The sequence below is a fragment of the Camelus bactrianus genome, chromosome 1, assembly GCF_048773025.1.
Source record: "Camelus bactrianus isolate YW-2024 breed Bactrian camel chromosome 1, ASM4877302v1, whole genome shotgun sequence".
NCBI classification, from domain to species: domain Eukaryota; kingdom Metazoa; phylum Chordata; class Mammalia; order Artiodactyla; family Camelidae; genus Camelus; species Camelus bactrianus.
The window spans coordinates 109,672,716-109,695,312 of record NC_133539.1 but is presented as its reverse complement, the minus strand read 5'-3'; the positions used below and the strand labels follow the sequence as shown (position 1 = coordinate 109,695,312).

Here is a 22,597-nt window from a genome sequence, read left to right as displayed (position 1 = left end):
TAATAGCATCCAGAAGAATAAAATACCTAATAATAAATTTAAAGATGGTGAAAAATTTATATACTATGAAACATTGCTGAAATTAAGGAAGACCTAAATAAATGGAAAGACATCTCATCTTCATGGATTAGAAGACTTACTACTATTACTGTTAAGGTGGCAATACTATCCAAAGGGATCTGTCAGTGCAATCCCTATCAAAATTTTAACTGCCTTTTTTGCAGAAATGGAAAGCAGATTCTCAAATTAATATGGAATTGAAAGTGGCCCCCAACAGCCAAAACAATTTTGAAAAAGAAGAACACAGTTGAAAGATTCACACTTTCCAATTTCAAAGCTCATCACAAAGGCACAAAACAAAACAGTGTGGTACTGGCATGATAGACATCTAGACCTATGGAATAGAATTGAGAGTCTGGAAATAAACCTACACATTTCCAGCCTATTGATTTTTGACAAGAGTGCCAAGACCATTCAGCAAACGGTGCTGGGACAACTAGATATCCACACACAGAAGACTGAAATTAGACCCCAACCTCACATCGTATATAAAAACTAATTCAAAATGGATCAACAACCTAAATATAAGGACTAAAACTACAAAACTCTTAGAAGAAAATAAAGGAGTAAATCTTCATGACCTCAGATTCATCAGTGGGTTTTTAGATATGACACTATAGTCAAGAGCAACAGAAAAAAAGTAGATAAATTGGACTTAATAAAAAACAAAAACTTCTGTGCATTGAAAGACATTATGAAGGTGAAGAAAAACTAGGGAATGGAGAAAATATTGTAAATTATGTATCTGATAAGACAACTCAATTTAAAAATGAGCCAGAGGGTGGGGATAGCTCAGTGTTGGAGCACATGCTTAGCGTGCACAAAGTCCTGAGTTCAATCCCTAGTACCTCCATTAAAAAAAAAAAAAAAAAAAAGAGCAAGGGACTGGAATAGACATTTCTCCAAAGACACACAAATTGTCAACAAACACGTATCATTAGTCAGTAGGGAAATGCAAATCAAAACCACAATGAAATATCACTTCACATCTACTAGGATAGCTTCAATTGAAAAACAAACACACAATGAGGCATCACTTCACATCAACTAGGATAGCTTTAATTAACAAAACAGAAAACAGCAAGTGTTAGTGAGGATTTGGAGAAACTGGAACTTCTGTACATTGCTGACAGGACTGCAAAATGGTCCAGCCACTGTGAAAAAGTTTGGTGGTTTCTCAAAAAAGTTAAATGCAGAATTCCCATATGACCCACAATTCTACTAGGTATATATCCAAAATTGAAAACAGGTACTCAATCAAGTACTTAACAAACATGTTCATAGCAGCATTATTCACAATAGAAAAGATATACAAACAGCCCAAACGTCCATCAACAGATGAATGGATAAACTGTGTTATATACATAGAATGCAGTATTATTCAGCCATTAGAAAGGAATGAAGTACTGACACAGGCTACAATGTGGATGAATCCCCAAAACATTATGCTAAATAAAAGAAGCCAGATACAAGTGGTCTCATATCATATGAGTCCATTTACATGACATATTCAGGATAGAAAATCCAAAGAAATAGAATGTAAGTTGGTGGTTGGTGGTTGTCAAGGGCTGGGGAGAGAAGGAGATGAGAAAAAACTGCTTAACAGGTGAGGAATTTTACTTTAGAGCAATGAAAACGTTTTAGAACTAGTCAGAAATGGTGGCTGCACAACATAGTAAATGTACTAAATGTTACTGAATTACTCACTTTACAGTGGTTAATTTTGTCATGTGAATTTCACCTCAACAAATTATTATTTTTTAAAAAGGAAAGAAAAAAGCTGGCTCTTCCCCTACAAATGGGGAGGGAGTATACTAAAACTGGCTTCCAATGAATGGAAAGGGTTATGAGGAAATTTTCACCCACAAGAGGAAATCAGGTTTCAGTTAACGGGAAGAGATAAAGCAGCACTATGAAAGAAAGAGTCAGAGGAGACCTCAAAGCAGCACTGGAGCGCCACAAGATAAAAGAGAAAGTGTCCGCAGAAAGGAGGACAGAGCAGGCAAACTACAGTGGATGGAGGGTGGAAAGGGGCTATGCTGGAAGGCGCACAGGAACAAGAGCACACAGCCATGGACTGAAGGGGAAAGCAGCATTTTGTTATTAGAATGCATAGAATTTCTCTATTCCAACCTAAGATGAAAAACATTTCAGTTGTTCGACTACAGTAACCAGACTTAAATTTTCTCACTGCCAATCCCAGCAAAGTGGGAATGTTGCTCTCTTGTTAGAAAATATGAAATTTGTTATAAATTTATTTTTAAACAACCCAAATTCCAAACTGAAAACCATTAGTTATTTCTACAAAACTCTCAATATCCATCAAGAAAAATTCATTTTCTGCTAGACAATATTAAGTTCATATTGGCCTGTATTCTACATGACCTGGCCTCTGTAGCTCAAGTTCAAATAATTCATTAGTTCAAAATTTTTTCCAAATAATTTTTAAAAGTTAACTATTAGTTTCCAAAGGTCAATTAGTGCCAATGACCAAACCACCTCCCATTAAAAAAGAGTCACCCTGACAGCACTTAACAGAATACATTTCAGGGAGCTGTTCACATGTCCGTCTCCCCGACTACCCTGCACATCTCACAACAAGGCTGGGTTTAGTATATGTGCAGCTACTCAAATGTTAGATGCACTAATGGCTGCTGTTGATAGAAATCAACTACATTAAAGATGGATTTTAAGGGAAATGATATTTTTTAAAAAACATCAGGAATCAGTTAAAGCAGAAAAACAAAAGTGATGTCGTGGAAATAGAACTAAAGCAGAGGTTTTCCTAATAAGTAGCTGAGTGACCTTTGGCAATCAATTATTTAACCACCTTCTCCAGGCATCAATTTTCTCAAAACAAGGGAGTTAAACCAGATGATATTAAAGTCCCTCCTCAGCCACAAAATTCTATTATTCTATGATATCATCCATGGTTTCCAAATGTCAGCCAAAACTCTATTATTCTATGACATCATCTACAGTTTCCAAATGCTAGTCAAAACTTAAACATTTATTTAGTCAAGATAATCTTCAAGGTTCTGAGGACAGTGTGGTACATGAGCCAGAGGAAAAAAGCCAAAACCACTTACGATGTATGAAACCACTTAATATTTTTTAATTCTTATTTTATTGACATGTAGTTGATTTACAATGTTAGTTTCATGTGTACAGCAAAGAAATTCAGTTATACTTATATACATACTCTTTTCCATTTCTTTTCTTTTCTCCAGATTCTTTTCCATTACAGCTCATTACAAAAAACTGAATATAGTTCCCTGTGCTGTAAGTAGGTCCTTGTTGTTTATCTATTTTACATACAGTAATGTGTATCTATTAATCCCAAATTCCTAAATTATTCCTCCCCACCCCTTCCTCCCTGGTAACCAGTTTGTTCTCTATGTTCTTAAGTCTATTTCTGGTTTGTAAATAAAATTAGTGTCTTTTTTTTCTTAGATTCCACATATAAGTGACATTACAAGATTCTGTCTGACTTACTTCATTTAATATGATAATCTCTAGGTCCATCCATGTTGCTGCAAATGGCATTATTCCATTCATTTTTTATGGCTGGGTAATAGTCCATTAGTCTGTGGTGTGTGTGTGTGTGTGTGTGTGTGTGTGCGCGCACTGTGTGTACCATATCTTTTTTTTTTTTAAAGGGTTAGCTGTAGCACTCATATCTTTAAAAAGTTTATATGAATATCTAGTCAAAACCAACAGGGTTCTCTCTCTTGAAATGTTATATACACAAATTTCCAAGTAGATCACAAGGCTGTATACTTTCTTGGAATGTCCTCAGAAGGCTCTGTCATTGATAAAGTAACAGAATAAAAACCCAAGAGTCCTTTCTTTCAAATAGAGAAAGACAGGGATAGAAGAAACTATTCAAACTTCATCTTCTTTCCTTGTGGCTTGTGGTTTCCTCCTCTTCCTCCTCAGAAGCCTCCTTACCCTCTAAAGACCACATCTTCTTTATCCAGTCATCTGTCGATGGACAGTTAGGTTGTTCCCATGTCTCGTCTACTGTAAATAATGCTGCTGTAAACACTGAGGTGCAGGTGTCTTTGTGAATTATATTTTTCTCAGGATATATGCTCGGGAGTGGGACTACTGGATCATAGGGTAAGTTTATTTTTAGTTTTTTAAGGAACCTCCATACTGTCCTCCATAGTGGCTGCACCAATTTACACTCCCACCAACAGCGTAGAAGGATTCTTTTTTCTTCACACCCTATCCGGCTTTTATTATTTTAATAGTAATATACTTTTTAATGATGGCCATTTTGACTGGTGTGAGGTGATACCTCATTGTAGTTTTGATTTGCATTTCTCTAACAATTAGCAAGTGGAGCATCTTTTCATGTGCTTGTTGGGCAACTGGATATCTTCTTCTGCCCATTTTTTGATAGGATTGCTTGTTTTTTTTATACTAAGCTGTATGAGTTGTTTGTATATTTTGGAAATTAGTCCCTTGTCGGTCTCATCATTTGCAAATATCTTCTCCCATTCTGTAGGTTTTTTGTTTTTTTTTGACGGTATCCTTAGCTGTGCAAAAGCTTTTAAGTTTAATTAGGTCCAATTTGTTTATTTTTGCTTTTATTTCCATTACTCTAGGAGCTGGTTTGAAAAAAAAATATTGCTGCAATTTATGTCAGTGTTCTGCCTATGTTTTCCTAGGAGTTTTATAATATCCAGTCTTATATTTAAGTCTTTAATCCATTTTGAGTTTACTTTTGTATACAGTGTTAGAGAATGTTCTCATTTCATTCTTTTACAGGTAGCTGTCCAGTTTCCCAAGCACCACTTATTAAAGAGACTGTCTTTTCTCCATTGTATATTCTTTCCTCCTTTCTCATAGATTAATTGACCATAAGTACATGGGTTTATTTCAAGATTTCCTATTCTATTCCATTGATCTATGTGGTTTTTGTGCCAGTACCATACTGTTTTGATTACTGTAACTTTGTAGTATAGTCTGAAGTCAGGGAGCATGATTCCCACAGCTCCATTCTTCTTTCTCAAGATTCTTTTGGCTACTTGAGGTCTTTTGTGTTTCCATGAAATTGTAACATTTTTTGTTCCAGTTCTGTGAAAAATGTCATCAGTAATTTGATAGGGATTGCACTGAATCTGCATACTGCCTTGGGTAGTGTGGCAATTTTAACAGTATTGATTCTTCCAGACTAAGAACATGATACATCTTTCCATCTGTTTGTGTCTCTTCAATTTCTTTCATCAATGTCTTATAGTTTTTGGAGTACAGGTCTTTTGCCTCCTTAGGTAGATTTATTCCTAAATATTTTATTTTTTGATGTGACGGTAAATGGGATTGTTTCCTTAATTTCTTTTTCTGCCACTTCATTGTTAGTATATAGAAATGCGACTGATTCTGTATATTAATTTTGTATCCTGAAACTTTACCAAATTCATTGATGATCTCCAGTAGTTTCCTGGTAGCGTCTTTAGGATTTTCTATGCATAGTATCATGTCATCTGCAAACAGTGACAGTTTTACTTCTTTTCCAATTTGGATTCCTTTTATTTCTCTTCCTTCTCTGATTGCTGTGGCTAGGACTTCTAAAACTATGTTGAAAAAAAGTGGTTAGAGTGGGCATCCTTCCTTGTTCCTGATCTCAGAGGAAATGCTTTCAGCCTTTCACCATTAAGTATGACATTAGCTATGGGTTTGTCATATACGGCCTTTATTATGTTGAGGTATATTCCCTTTATATGCACTTTCTATAGTGTTTCTGTCATAAATGGATGTTGGATTTTACCAAAAGCTTTTTCTGCATTAATTAAGATGATCATATGGTTTTATGGTTTTTATTTTTCAATTTGTTAATGTGGTGTAGAACACTGACTGATTTGCAGCTATTGAAAAATCCTTGCATCCCTGGGAAAAATCCCACTTGATCATGGTACATGATCCTTTTCATGAATTGCTGGAGTCAATTTGCTAGCATTTTATTGAGGATTTTTACAGCTATATTCGTAAGTGATATTGACCTATAATTTTCTTTTTTTGTGATATCTTTGTCTGGTTTTGGTATCAGGGTGATGGTGGCCTCATAGAATGAGGTCAGAAGTGTTCCTTCCTCTGCAATTTTTGGGAACAGTTTCAGGATAGGTGTTAACTCTTCTCTAAATGTTTGGTAGAATTCACCTGTGAAGCCATCTGGTCCTGGACTTTTGTTTGTTGGGAGTTTTTAAATTACCGATTCATTTTCAGTAGTGGTAATTGGTCTTTTCATATTTTCTACTTCTTCCTGGTTCAGTCTTGGCAGCTGTACCTTTCTAAGAAGGTTTTTCTTCTAGGTTTTCCTTTTTTTTGGTACACAGTTGCTCATAGTAGCCTCTTATGATCCTTTGTATTTCAGTGGTGTCAGTTGTGACTTCTCCTTTTTCATTTCTGATTTTATTCATTTGTGCCCTCTCCCTTTTTTTCTTGATGAGTCTGGCTTAAATATTTATCAATTTTGTTTATATTTTCAAAGAACCAGCTTTTAGTTTCATTGATCTTTCCTACTGGTTTTTAGTCTCTCTTTCATTTATTTCTGCTTTAATGTTTATGATTTCTTTCCTTCTACTAACCTTGGGTTTTGTTTGTTCTTCTTTCTCTAGTTGCTTTAGGTGTAAAGCTAGGTTGTTTGCTTGAGATTGTTCTTATTTCCTGAGGTAGGCTTGTATCTCTATAAACTTCCCTCTTCGAACAGCTTTTGCTGTGTTCCAGAGATTTGGGGGACATTTGCATTTGTCTCTAAGCATTTTCTTATTTCCTCTTTGATTTCTTCAGTGATCCTCTGGTTGTTCAGTAGCATATTGTTTAGCCTCCACATGTCTATAGTGAAACCACTAAATATTTTAACCAATGCTAAAAGGAAATAAACATGGAGCTCTTATTTCAAATTTTCCTAGTTAATGGAGACTAAAAAGCTGAAATAGATACAATAAAGTAGCAATTTGCCCATCAGAATCTCATAAATCTAGCTATAGTCAAATTATATGTAGAAAATTTGGTGAGACCTAATATTTAACTACATAAGACAGGGAATTTACAAGTGTTAGACTGTAGGAAAGGGGTATTCTTTCTTCACAGTTAAAAAAATAAAAAGCACATAAATCTTGAATCCCCCACAGCTGTTTAAACAATTATCTTGTAGATTAAGATTTTTCATGCAATCTTTGCCCATTTCAGCATTTTCCTCCTATATTTCTCCTGCAACCATGTCTGGATAAAACCAGTCGAGAGTGTATACATGTACACACAGAGAGTATAAAAAGAATTAAAGTGAGCGTTTATGAGAAATAAGACATGCATGATCAATAACAGACAAAGTAAATATGCCCTTCCTTCCACCCGCTTCTTACAGGCTGCCTCCTCATCTCCAGCCTAAAATTGGCCTCTTCGAAGGAAAGGCAAGCGGACCCACTCTTTGGTCCCTGAGAGGTAGCTAGGGAGTCAAGGTCAAAGAAGGGAATCTCCTGATCCTCCCGAAGAAACACCAGGCACGGAAAGGAGTCTCCTGATCCCCTCAAGGAAAAGCTGGGCACCTGCGATCACTTAGCACCTTCCTTACTTTGTCACTTTAGGAAGAATACATGATATGATCAAAATCAACAGCTCACTTACAAACAATCCACTGGAGTGGCTGTTAGTTGCCACTGCCTTAACAGACCAGGCCACAGGGTGCGACTGTTCTCTTACTCAGCATTCCCCCCTCCCCATCCTCCATTTCAGTACACAGCTTCCACTGTAATTCTGTGATCCCTGAAAATGGAAACCCAAAGCTATGCATCACAAATGCTTTGCTCACGACTACCTCTCTAGAACCTGTGACAACATCAGCTTTGGGAGAAGTTGCGTGGAATCAAAGGGAGAGTATGGTCACTTTTTTTTTCTCTTCAAGAGTATTGCCACTTTTGATTTCAAATGGATGACTCATAATTCAGTCATCTTCCCTATCCAAAAATAATATAGCAAATGGGTAAGAAATTACCAAGAGAGTTGGACACTAAAACACAGGATCAGAAAACAAGCTTTCACATCCAATTAATATATTTGTCATTAAAAAAAAAAACCCATAAAAGAATTTCCCCAAAGGTGTGATATATACCACAACTGCAGAGATGTTAAAGATGCTTCCCAATTCCTATCCAAGAATAGTAAGTAACAAAAACATAGCCCATAATCTTCAGCACCGTAACATAAAACATGAAGCGTGCCCTGCCATAGAGCCAGAATCTTCCAGTATCTGGTAAAATGGTCCTCTGGAAAATAATTTATCATTGGTTCCTGCTTTATTTCAGGAAGAAAATGATCTCACCAGCTCATACATGCACTGCAGGTACAGCTCTACAGTAGAGATGGACTAATTTATTCACAGTCTGACATAACCATCATTCAACTTCTTTCATAGCCAACTCTGAATAGGAGCACGTTCTCTCAGTCAGCTGTGGAGGCCTCAGTAACTCAGCGCTAGCTGTCATGACCAGGAGCTCAAAGCACAATGGAGAACTCATAAGCATCACTCCTCCCTGCCAGCAAATCCAGTGCCAACTTGGAGTCATATTCCAAAGCTACCTCAATTCTTTTCTCAGGCAAGTCACTTAGCTCTCTGCTAGAAGCTAGTTTCATGAAGGCTGGGATCTTTATCTGCTTTATTCACCAAAATATGTCAAGCCCCTAAAATAAGGCCTAGTGTATGCTCAAATAATTTTTCAGCGAGTAATGAATGTTGCTAATCAAGGCAATCAACCACTAGATGGCATCTAAATGACTTCTCTTTCCAACATTCTATGATTTTGGTTTTCATCCAAAAACATGCAAATCCCTGACCAATAACTAAAATTATTTTGAGGATTGTGTAACATTTTCACATACATTATAGCAACTGGGATAACAGACATCCTGTTATACATTGAAAAGCATCTCATACACGAGGGAACCAACACTCAGAAACACGAATTACCTGCCTATCTACGGCAGATGGAAGAGATGGAAATTAAAACTCACACAGATTTCAAATCCAGTATTGTCCCACACCATGTTTTCTACTATAAACCAACATACCTGGACATGTGCATGCACACATATACAAACCTTAGAACTTTTTTCTTGAAATGGGACTAAACTGTCTCATTTAACAAATAAACTAAGGTGTTAAACAACCTTAGAAAAGAAGCAAACAATCAAAAAGATAATCTTTGGCTATTCCCACTTCTGGACAAGAAAGAATAACAAGACCCGATTAACCCTCTTATCTGAAATAACTAAAAAACAGAAAAACTATGTCAGAGTTCAGAAAGACAAAGACAGGTAGAGTAAGCATGACAAAGCGCCAGAGAGGAAAGAGCTGCACAGACAGAGAATGTCCAAGATCTGCAGGGGGCTGCCCTTCTGGTCTTCAGCTGAGTACTAATCAACGCATGTATAAGGAAGCTGCGCAATGACAGAGAAAGATAAAACGTTAACAGTGCCTAGCACTTACACAGGTTTTGGAATATCATCTTTGACACCAGCCAGACTGAAAAAACCTCATGAGTCACAGGTCACTGGAGAAAGTATACAGAAGGGTCCTGATTCAGTAATCAGGAATAATGAGACCTACACTGATCACTGCTCCTGTCCTATCAGTCTTAAAAGTAAGACTTGAAAGGATCAAACTGTTTCCAGGTAACTTAACTGAGTCCCAGAACAGAATCCAAGAATATTTATAGGAATACAAAAATATCCAGCACCCAGGAGGGTAAAATTCATAATGCCTGCCACCCAGTTAAAAACTATCAGGCATGCAAAGAAAGCAAGATAGATAGACAGATAGATAGATAGACAGACAGACAGACAGATCGATCAACTGAAACCAACCCAGAACTAGCACAAATGTTAGAGTTATCAGACATCGAAACAACTATCATAACTATACCCCATATGGTCAAAAAGTTAAGTAGAGACACAAAAGATACAAAAAGACGCAAATCAAATTTCCAGAGGTGAAAGCTACAATGTATGAGATGAAAAAATACACTGGCTAAGATTAACAGCATGTTAGCATTTCAGAATAAAAAGTGAGAAATTCTACTTCCCAGCCAGCTTTTAATTACTGAAGAGGCTTTTGCAGAATCTCTCTTGAATACTTTACATCTTTTAACTGTAGTGTGGAACACCAATCAGCTGAGAGACTACTATGTGCCAAACCATGAGGTGGCCTTAGCAAAATAGGGAAAAGACAGAATGTGATGGGTACAGTGATACAGATGTGTTTGTACAAAGTATAGAGCTATGGAAGCCAAGATGCAGGGCACCTTCCCTGGGGGACAGGGGGTTCAAGGGACAAAGACTTGGGGAAATTAGGCAACTTCAGAAGAAATAAGTTATCAGAACTGATTTATTTAAACTTCCACTCATAAGTACAAGTTCGGTCCAATCACCTTATGCGTAACAGCTTAGCGGGCAACAGGAAATGATCAAGAGAATGATGACCCCCGTAAGGCATCAGATAGTGAATCCAATAAAAAAAAATATGAGTCATTCATTTATTTATTCAGTGAACATTTACTGAACATCTACTATATGCCAGGTACTGTTTTAGGTGTGGGGATATAGAGTACAACAATATAAAAGGTCTCTACTTAAACAGAATTAACTTTTCCTACAGGGGGAGATGGAAACAACAAAAGTGTCAGGTGCATAAAATAAACCACAGTGACAGAACAGAGTGACACTAGGAGTCAATCCTAGAAAGGCAAGGCTGTCTGAGGAAGTAATTTTAAGTTGAGATCTAGAAGGCTCCAGCCATGTAAAGATCTGGGGAAAGTATGTAAGGCAGAGCAACCATCAAATACAGACACTGGGGTGAGAAGAGCTTGGGATCAAAGGAACTACAAGTGGTGTGGTCTTGGGGCAGGGACAAGAGAGGAAACAGGTGGCAGGCAAGAATCTCTACATAACATTCATTTCTAAATCAGGGAGATCTAAGCCTAGATATTTGATATTTCTGAATTACTGTTAATTTCTTAGGTATGATAATGGTTATTACAAAACTGTAAAGAGTGATTATCTTTTAGATACATACCAAAAAGTTGTTTACAAAATTTTATGTCTGACTTTGCTTCAGAATAATCCAAGCAGAGGAGGAGGGGAGTGACGACAAGGGAGTAGACTGGGGAGTGGAGTGGTATAGACCAAACAAAACAGGCCATGAGATGACAGTTGTTGAAGCTGGATGATGGATACATAGAGCTTCATTATAATATTCTGTCTACTTTTGAATGTTTGACATTTTCCATAATAAATGTATTTTAAAAGCAAATTTACTTAAAATATAAGGGGAGGTATTAAATATAAATGCCTCCATCACAGGGGATTCTTTAGGTGGTAAAACTATTCTATATGATACTATAGTGGATGCATTTATAAAATCCATATACTACAACTGAGTAAACCTTAATGTATGCTTTTTTTTTTTTTAATTCAGGGGAAGGGGGAACAAAATGAAGGTAGTCAAAAAGTACAAACTTCCAGTTACAAGCTAAGTAAGTACTAGAGATGTCATGTACAACATGATAAATATAATTAACAATGCTGTATGATACATACAAAAGTTGTTAAAGAGAGTAAATCTAGGAGTTCTCACAAGGAAAAACTGTTTTTCTACTTCTTTTATGTTGTATCAATAGGAGATGATGATGTTCAGTAAACCATTTGTGGTCATCATTTCATGATGGATGTAAGTCAAATCATTATGCTGTACGCCTTAAACTTATACAGTGCTGTATGTCAATTATATCTCAATAAAACTGTAAGGAAAAAATCATCTAGGAGGTCAGGGAATCCTAGGATGAAATACAGAATATAACAGATGCCCCCTTCCAGAATCAGCTTTCGTGGGATTCAGATGCACCCGTAAGCTTTCATCAGGGGCCCCGCAAGGCCCTCGAAGTCTAATCCCTGACACAGTATGTAAAACTTAATTTGTATAGGTATCCACACCCTTGTCTAGGAAAAGGCCCTGAGGCTTTCACAAAACAAGGTTGAGATATTTCTCTTGCCAGCAACTTTCTAAGTGAAAAGTGAGTCGCTACTGCTCTTACATCTAAGGGTAATATCTCACTGCCATCATTTGCCTTCCCTGCAAGGACATTACCACAAATAAATAATAAATACCACCAGTGAACTTTACAACTCTGACAGAAAGTTGTGACAAGTACCCCCCCCGCAAAAAGGTGGCAAACTATGTCTAAGAGTCTCCTGTACAATACCACCTTTTTACAGTACTATCGTTCAGTCTAAAGTACATCATTATTTTCTGTGCTACTAATAAAGAAAAAAAGCTGTCAATTAACTGATGACTCACCATTGATTGTACAATGGTTCCAATTTCAGAGATGTTCAAATGTGGAAAAACTGTACATCTGATAATCTATGAAACATGGAATTCAAAAGGCTTATTATTAAGGTGGGAAGGGTATAGCTCAAGTGGCAGAGTGCATGTTTAGCATACACAAGGTCCTGGGTTCAATCCCCAGCACCTCCTCTAAAAATAAAACAAGTAAGTAAACCCAATTACCTCCCCTCACGAAAAAAAATTTTTTAATTAATTAATTTTTTAAAAAGATGTACTGTACAATATGGGCAATATAGCCAATGTTTTATAATAACTATAAATGGAGCATAACCTTTAAAAACTGTGAATCACCATTTTGTATACCTGTAGCAAGTAATATTGTACATCAACTATATTTTGATTAAAAAAAAAAAAAAGGCTCATTAGCTGGGCCCCATCTCAGATCTCCTACACAAATTGCTCAGAGTAGGTCTGGGAATCTGTATTCTGTTTAAGCTCCTCAAATGATTCTGGTTAGATAAAAGACTAAGTAAACTGCTAACTTCCAGGGGCAGCACAGTAAAGAAAACATGCACTTTGTGGAGTCGCACAGCCCCAGACATCTCTGTGACCTCCAGAGAGTTCTGTAATTTTCCAGAGCCTCAGCTTTATCTATTAAAAAAAAAAAAAAAAAAAAAAAGCCAATGCCGTCTACTTCTAATGGTTGATAAAACAAAAGAGAACATGGAAAATACTTGATGCATAACAAGACACATATTCATATAAGAACATGTTCATTATTTATGAACAAGACACAACATTTTATGTCTTATGAACAAGAATTGGACCTATGAAATTACTTCTCAGAAATATTCTACTATTCAGCACTGTCACTTGCTGGGCACAGTTAAAAAGAATCATTCATGCCCAACATCACTAATTGTTAGAGAAATGTAAATCACAACTACAATAAGGTATCACCTCACACCAGTCAGAATGGCTATCATTAAGAACTATACAAATAATAAATGCTGGAGAGTATGTGGAGAAAAAGGAATCCTCCTACACTGTTGGTGGGAATGTAAATCGGTACATCCACTATGGAGGACAGTATGGAGGTTCCTTAAAAAACTAAAAATAAACTTACCCTGTGATCCAGCAATCCCACTCCTGGGCCTATATCTGGAGAAAAATATAATTCACAAAGACACATGCACCCCAATGTTCACAGCAGCACTGTTTACAAGAGCCAAGACATGGAAACAACCTAAATGTCCATCAACAGATGACAGGATAAGATATGGTATATTTATACAATGGAATACTACTCAGCCCTAAAAAACAATAAATAATGCCACTTACAGCAACATGGATAGACCTGGAGATCGTCATTCTAAGTGAAGTAAGCCAGAAAGAGAAAGAAAAATACCATGTATCACTCATGTGGAGTCTTAAAAAAAAAATAGACACAAATGAACTTATTTACAAAACAGAAACAGACTCACAGACATAGAGAACAAATGGTTACCAGTGGGTAAAGGGAGTGGGAAGGGATAAATTGGGAGTTTTAACTTTGCAGATACTAACTACTATATATAAAATAGATAAACAACAGGTTTTTTCTGCATAGCACAGGGAACTATATTCAATATCTTGTAGTAACCTATAATGGAAAATATGAAAAGGAATATATGTATGTATATGGATGACTGAAACATTATGCTGTACAGCAGAAATTGACACAACATTGTAAAATGACTATACTTCAATTGAAAGAAAAGAATCCTTCAATAAGTGTTTACTGTGTAATTTAGCAAAACATACACACTTGTTTCGGCACATCACATTTTCAGATAAAAGCTGTTTAATAACATTTTGATTAGAAAAGATTGTACTTGACATACATCAACAAAAATAACATAAAAAAGCATACTTCTGAGTATGATACAATTTCAGAGTAGCTAACGGCTCTATCTCATGTCAAGTTTTTGTTTTGTTTTAGTATGTACAGCTGGTAAGTTTTTTCAGAATATGGGCATGACTGCATTAAAACCCCAAGAGAAAAGCTGTGGAACTCGTCAATTCAGGATATTCAAAAAAATACCCATGTTTCATTTGTTTCTCAAGTTATCCTCAAAATCCAAACAGTATTTTAGGCAGCACCTTCAGAACTGACTAGTCAATTCAGGATGTGACTCATAGGGGACAGGTTTAGACATAATTTGATAGCGGTCTCCCACGTGTGTAGCACGAAGAAGGAAAAAACTCAAAACCCACAATTGCACAATGTCTCAGCCTTGCTCTTCTGATGAACAACACATGGATTCAAGTTAACGCTGCGTCAGTGCCGCCAACCCCACCCAAAGGCCCAGGGTGAAGAGCTTGTGCAGGGCCCTAACCCGTCCTCCACCAGCGCCCCACCTTCTCAGAGTCTGGGCAGCGGCAGGATAAGCCAGACACCTCAGCAGAGAGGACACCCTCACTGCCCTCCCCCGCCAAACACTGGGCCTGAGGTTCACAAGAACCAGAGGTGCTGGGAGGAGAGGAGCACATGGCTCATCTCATTTTTCTTTCCCTCAACCATTTCCTAGAGAGTCATTCAGTTCTGCTGCCCAAATCTGAAACTAGATTCCTCTGTGACTCGTCCCTTTTCTTTAGCCCTCAGGTCTCCTCTACTAAGTCTTCCCCAAACTCCATGCAAATTCCTCACAAACCCATCCCACCTCTTCAACTGCCATAGTTGGTCCCTCTTATTAGCACAAGGCTGACTCTGTCCCATTTCCCAGACCTAGCTTTTCAGTCTCCAAGACACCCTTTTCACTGGGGCCAAGATTATCTTTTCTATAACCCAGTCCTATCCGTGCACTCTCCTTCCCTAAATTCTTCAATAGTTCCTCATTACCTATAACATAAATTTCAAATTCCTAATCCAGCTTCAACCTACTTCCCAGCTTTACACCCTGACACTTTGAGGCTTTGCCAGGTTTTCTCATCTTAACCAAATTAGACTTCCTACTGCTTAATTTCACACACATTTGCTTCCACACATCTATGGCTTTGTTCACACTATTTTCTCTGACATGAAATGCTCCTCTTTTCTGCCTTTCAAGCTCATTCTTCAAGATGAGGCTCAAACGTACATCTTACACACTTGTACATTATACATTCTTTCCTGGAACACCCTCTTTAAACCCCCTAAGGCTCTCCCTTCTCCGCCCTTCTAAAGTCAAAAGTAATCACTCTCACAATAACCAGCAATGTAACTCTTACCTCAGTGTTACAGTTATAGATACAACTGTTAGTCTTCCCTAAGAAATTCTGAGTTACCCAAGAAAAGGAATTTAGTAATTCTGAATTGCCATTTTCTACCACAATGGTACTTGGTTGGGCTTCAAAAATTTTTACTGGACTGATTTGGGGAGCAAAGATCTCAACTAGTAATGAACTGATTACAAATAAGATGTGAACAATGCTTAACTCTTCTAGAGGGCATTTATTTTAAACAAGAAGCAAGTTATCCAAGGTGAATTTCTAATTGGTGGGAGGCAGAGTCTATTCTCAGAGGTCCCTCTGACCCCTACGGATTCCGCATCACCACCACCACTGCCACCATGACCACTTTGTACTATACCTCCCACCCATCAGCATTTTGCTCCCAAACCCCTAACACTGACGCAGCAACAGACCACTTTCACCAGCTCTGGACTTCCAGAAACCCAGTACTCCCAGAATTATCAATCATAGAGACAGGAGAGGATGCAGATAATAGTTAAGACCACAGAGGAGCACACGCAGCAGCAGACCTGCAGATTCTTCGACTTGAGCATTTTGGTTACTCCCAGCCCCTCTTGAGCTAACAAAGAGGCATATGGATTCCAGATTGAGTCAAGACCTGGCCCTCTACTCACGGCCCAAAGGGCCCCAAATCAGAGTCCTCATCAGCAAAATGAGCAAATGGATGCCTATACTGCAGCCTGGCAAGAGGAGTAAACAAGAGCAATGAAGCCGGGCCTGGGGACACAGAGATGCCACCTACAGATTAACAGCTCCTCAGGCTTTTGGACTCTCTGTACCAAGGGACTTCCACTGGGACTGCCTGCCCTACTACCAAGGAATAAGCTGGTTATATACCTCCTCCAAATCTGTGTCCGCATCTGCAAAATGGAACATACACACCTAAAACAGGGATACCCTTGTGCCTGACACAGGCAGAAGATTGCCACTTATCAGCAGCACTCTAAAAAGTGTCAACCACTACTGCAACTGCCACTACTTTTTCTAATATAATCACCAAAAATTGCTACACGTCACCCACTCAATAGTCAAAGCCCAACCCTAACTGCCATTTACACTTTGTGGAATGACCACTAGCCTTTATCCTCATTTCCTCCCAAAACGCCTCTAAAATGATAGTAATGAAATCACAAAAACATTAAACCACAAAGACAAACAGAAAGGGAAAGAAGATAACAATACTTCATACATTTCAACAAACTTTTACAAGATGGGAAGCAGCTGAAGGAATGGTCACCACTTCTCAGGACCCCTGGGTGCACCAAGGGCCACCAAAGGCCAGCCTGAGACTCAGACCTGTCAAATGAGGAGCCTCTGATGGGGGTATTCAAAGCTGTCAGACCACCAGGTCCAGCTGGGGACCCAAAGTTTTTTCTGAAGAAACTGAACCACAGAGGCAGGAGAGCTGTAAACAGGAAAAGTCAAAGTCTACAGCCTGAACAGCAGCACCCTCCATCCCTCCCCAACCACGTAACCCAAATCCAGACAGCTGGTGTATCACCAAGCACATCAGAGGCAGCAGGCTGGAGGTGTCTTCTCTGCAGACACTGACCAGTCCCCAAGAAGATGTGAAGGTGCTGATGTGTATGTGTGTGTGTGTGTGTGCGTGGCGGGGGTCCCAATGAAAAATCCACCCACACTCCAAGTTAAGTCACTGGACTGCACACACATGCACATGCTCCCTCTCTGCTAATCAACTTTTCAGTACCTGGCTCTTAATTACAGACAGCCAAGGATCAACAGATATTTGCAATATGAATAAACATAAAAAGAACCCTGAAATGAAAAGGCACACTGGAGGAAGCAGAAATGTTTTAAAAATAGTAAACATATAGAAAAAGTTAAAAACAACATATGCATGCCTCAAAGATAAGATAATACATCCATAAAATTAAAATAAAATGGAAAGAAAAAAATGAAATGAAATGAAAACGGAAACGGAAACAGAGAACAAAAAGAGTTCTAAAATTTTAAATCATCATCATTAAAATTTTAAAAGTAAAAGCCTGGAAGGCAAAATTGAGGAATTCTCCCCCTCTTTCCACCTCCAAATACAGAGATACAAGAGGTAACATAAGTGAAGAATATCTGAAGAGCAATTTCAGGAGATTCAATAACCAAACCAATAGACATCTCAGGTAGAAAAAACAAAAAATGAAGGGTAGGAAATTATCAAAAAAGTAAGAGACATTTTTGAAAACTGAAGGATATGAGTCTCTAGACTGATAGGGCTCACCAAAAGAGGAACGACACACAGACAGAAGGAAGGACCCACACAAAAGCTTACGAAATTACAGAATTTTTTTTAAGAAAAAGACTCTGAGCTTTTAAAAAAAAGAAAAGAAAAGAAAAAGGGATCAGAGTGGCTTTGGATTTTTCATTAAAAATCCTAAATGCCAGAAAAGAATATAAAAATGCCATCAAAATTGCAAAAAAAAATTATTTTCAATCTAATATTCTAATTTCAGCCATGTCACCTATAAAGCATGAGGACAGGACAGACACCTTCAGACATGCAAGGCCTCAAATAACTGACCTCCACGCAACCCTTTAAGGGAAGCTACTGAGGATACACTTTAGCAGTACGAGGCAAACCAAGAAAAAGGAAGACAGGAGATGGAGGAAACAGAGGCTCTAAAACAGGACAGAAGGGAACAGGAGATGCAGGAAAAACAATCCTACTGTCCAGATTGGAAGAGGATGGAAGGCTTCAAAGCAGGGAGTCTCTAAGAGGAAATAAAGTCAACTGATAGATGATGTGATGTGTTACCTGGAAAAAACAAATCAAAAGGCATTTAACATATTTCTTGGAGTATTCAAGAGAACATAGCCACAGAAACATAAAAAGTAATCAAAAAGTTTAAAAGGCAATTATTTGCTCCAGGAAAAACAAAACCGTATACGAAAAGAAAACACTACCATGGGTCACTATTTAACTCAGAAGTGAGTTTATGTATGTAAGTGCATGTATATGTATATAAACGTAAGACGTAATAAAATGTAATACACACACACACACACACACACACACACAATAATGTAAATATGGACTGCTGGTTTTACCAAAAATTATGTATCTGTATTGAGGGGCCTGAAGGTGAGAAGAGGGCAAGTACACAGTTATGATACTAAGAAGTCAAATGCTTATTCTACATTGATTTCAAATATGAAAACAGACGGGGGCGGGGGGGAACTGTTTGAGATAGTAGCTTCCACTGGAAAGCAGGGCCTGGAGGATAAAAAGGCCAAAGACAGGAGACCGCTGTTTTTTAAGTCTTTTTGCACTTTTTTTTTAAAAACCTATATGCATGTATCAACTGGATTAAAACAACCACTTATTCTCAAGTCAAGAACAATTAGTTCGATTTATAAAGTTGTCACCAACAACTTCATTTGTAAGTTGCTTACTTGGAATTCCAAATTCATTGTCTTAGAAATATTATAAATTTTCCCAAGTTCAGAAGGCATTTAATTCATAAGGATACAAAAACATGGTATAAAGTATTTCAAGTAGTCTTAAACACCGTAAGAGTTTCTGTGGGAAACTGCATTCTAAGAACTCAATATGCCTGGAATACATCTCAGCTCTACCCACTTGCTCTTCCCCAGTCAGGAGTGGCTAAGGAATAAATACTACAAAGTTAGAACACCTGAGGCAAATGGAAAAGGATGGAAGGAAAGACTTGAATCTAGCAGGGTGGAGAGTCAAGAGACCCACTGTAACAGATCAACTCTACATGCATTAGAGAAAATAATTGTTGTTGGTCCCTCCAGCCCCAGAGGTAGACAGAGGTTGAGCAGCAAGGCAACCCTCCCACCTCTCTTCCCAATAGCTCATTTCTGGGCATAAACTGGATGCTCATCAATCAGGAAACAAATAAATACATCATTTCAAGTACTAATTAACTATGATTCCTTTTTCATCATGCCATAATCAAACTTCTATATAAACAATTTTCATTTCATTTAATAAAATTTTATGGCCTATGTCAACACTATGTTTGATTTTTTTTTTTAAGATTATAAACTTTGTGACCTTGAGCAAGTGACTTAAAGTCTTGCTTTTCTCGTCTCTAAAACAGGAATAATGATGTCTACTTCATTGGGACAAAAGAAAATCAGAGGCAGTGATGTATATAAAACATGTAGGGGCAGGTATATGGCAGGCATTCAATCAATGTCAACCTCTGGGTGTCCCCTGTCCCCTACCCCTACCCAGTTGGTTTCTTACATGTAAACAAAGTCACAAATTATATGCAGGCTTTTAACCAAAAAACATTTACAAAACCACGCATAATACATTAGTTTTTTTTAACTTATGTGATATGTCTATAAGCATTCATTATTTTTCCTAAACTCAGTCTTTTTACAAGTACTAATCCAATTTGCAATTTTAATTCAGCAAAACTTAATTCAGCTAATTCAGCTAGACTAAAAGAGGATTTAGAAAGGCAGGACATTAACAAAAACACAGCATCCTTCTTTGGTTAAAGACTACAAATCCATGTAACAATGTCTGAACAGTCTGCTAAAAGCAATTACATTTCAGCACTGAGTTGACATCAAGAGACCTCAAGAAAGTCTTATAAGTTAAAAACATAAAATGAAGTAACAGATAATGGATGCTTAAAAGAATAATTTTTTTCCTTCAAACACTCAGATGTATCACAAATCGGAGGAGAAATAAAGATGAAAAAAATGTGGTTTTTTGGGCCCATAATAACACAAAAGAAACTGAATGTCTAGCTATCTGCAACTACCAAAGCCTTCCATTTGGTGCCATTTCTATTAGACCTTCCTCTTAGGAGTCATTTTCAGAATCCAAAGTCCAAACGGGAACACTATTATTTTTCAAATTAATTACCCAAATGACAAAGCTAATTAGGTACTACAGAACCACCAACTGACCCAAAGCCAAGTTCTCCTTCCCCCACAAGGTATTCAAAGTAGGAGAGTGGCCCAGAAATACAGGATCAGTCCGAACTCCAACATATCCAAGACAAAAACCAAAAAGGTACTGAAGAAGCTAAAAGGTCTGCTCCCTGGAGATTCATTTACGATTGTAAAATATGCTTATTGGTCCCAAGATTTGGAGACTGCCAGAAAAATGTAGTGCTCTTATAACCAATCTCTCTCAGTTTAAAAAAAAAAAAAAAACAACTATGATAACTGGAAAGTATGAGCACAGTAGTGTGGCCTCTACTAGGGCATCAAAACCACAGCCCGGGGTTTGCGGGTTTAACCAAAATAAAACGTGGATTTCGAGATACCGAAAATCCAGGGCTCTAGAGTGACACGCACAGAAATGGTCAAAGAAACTCGGAGCGGCAGGAAGGAAGAGGGAATAAGGCGAAAGGCTGAAGAGGCTGTAAGGAGGATGGAATGGGGTTGGATCCACCGCGGCCGAGGGGTCCCCGGGTCTTTTCGCGGCGCGGGGCGGAGGAGGGGGCGGGGGGAGGCCAGAAGGCTGGCCTGGGTGGGGGCCGGGCAGGGACCACACCTCCCGGCCAGCAAGGCAGGCAGAGGCCGGGGCCCGGAGGCGACCCCGCGCACCGGGAGCCGACCCGCCCGCGGCCCAACGCACGAGGACTGGGCCGTCGGCGGCCGGAAGCACCGGGGCCCGGCCCGACCTGCCCGCCCAGGCGGAGGGGCCCCACTCACCGATGAGCCGGCGCACCTCGTCCTCGCTCAGGTAGAGGCTCACGCTGGGCCCCGCGGCCGTGGGCGGCAGCGCCGGGGGCTGCGGGGCCGGGGCGGCGGCGGCGGCGCCGGGCGCGGGCAGCAGCGCGAGCAGAAGCAGCAGCAGCAGCGGCGGCGGCGGGGCCCTCAGGCCGCGGGCCCCCGGGAGGCGGCTCCGGCCCGGCGGCCCCGGCGGCGCCGTCCCGCGCATGGCCACCGCCGCCGCCGAGGAGGAGGAGCGTGGGCCGCCCGCCGCGCCGCCGCCGCCCACCCCCGGCCCCGAGCCCCTCACAGCCCCGAGCCGGGGGCGGCCGCCCAGCTCATCGCGCCGCCGGCCCGTGGCAGCCGGCCGCCGCTTCACACCACCGGAGCGCGCCGCCGCCGCCGCCGCCTCCTCGGCGGCATCGTCCGCTGCGGGGGGCGGGCCGCGGAGGCGCGCCCGTGCGCGCCGCTGCCGCCCCGAGAGCGCGCGCGCACGCACCGCCCGCTCCGCTCCGGCGCTTTGATTTTCCAGTTCCTCCGCGGGCGAGGGGGTCTCAGGTCACCCTCTTAAGGATAGTGTCCCCACCCCACGTTGTCACTAGCCTGATATTTGCTCGTCTATTGTCTGTAACACATACACACACTCCCGGGACGGAGGGTCCATGCACGACCGCGCCCCTCCTACAGCTGAGCAGACCCAGGGAAATGCCTGGATACGGCTGCTCTGATTGCAAAGAGAAACATGCTTTTTGTTTGGAGAGAAAATAGAGAAAAATAGAAATCACCTTCTATCCTGCCAACAGAGGTCAACATTAACATTTCTCTGTCTGTTTTCGCACTTATACATACTATATACATTTATCTTCCAAGAAGATCTTACTCAGCAAACTTTAGTAATCTTATTCTTACACGTTACACATTTTTATTTTTAATAATCGTTCGGCGTCTGTATAATCAACCTGTATTTGAAGTTGTTACCCCGTGGTCCATGCAGGCTTTGACAGTTCCCCCTACCCCGTATGAAACTGTGTACAAAAGTGTGTGTCTCGCAGCCTGTGCTGTGTGCAGGCTTGAGCACACACAGAGAAGTGGTATGTACTTATTATTTGTTCTAGGAGTCCCTGTCCCTCAAAGAGGTTAAGAATCACGAATACACCTCGTCTGTTTTAAAGGCAACTCAGAGAGCCCGTTCACCTCGTGATGTATTTATGTGAGCAACCCACTGCCGCGGTTAAGCCTGCTCCAGGGTCCCTTTCT

General features: G+C 39.6%; 1 protein-coding gene across 2 annotated transcripts in view; it reads right to left on the bottom strand.

Annotated features, from left to right (window-relative positions):
* Window positions 1-21,718, bottom strand: part of RYK (receptor like tyrosine kinase) — a 95,456-nt gene extending 73,738 nt beyond the window's left edge. For both annotated transcript variants that reach the window (XM_074371054.1, XM_074371060.1), the window contains exon 1: window positions 21,341-21,718. In XM_074371054.1, coding sequence (XP_074227155.1) covers window positions 21,341-21,569 — 229 coding nt within the window. In that variant the 5' untranslated portion in view covers window positions 21,570-21,718. The remainder of the gene's footprint in view (window positions 1-21,340) is intronic.
* Between the last annotated feature and the right edge of the window lie 879 nt (window positions 21,719-22,597).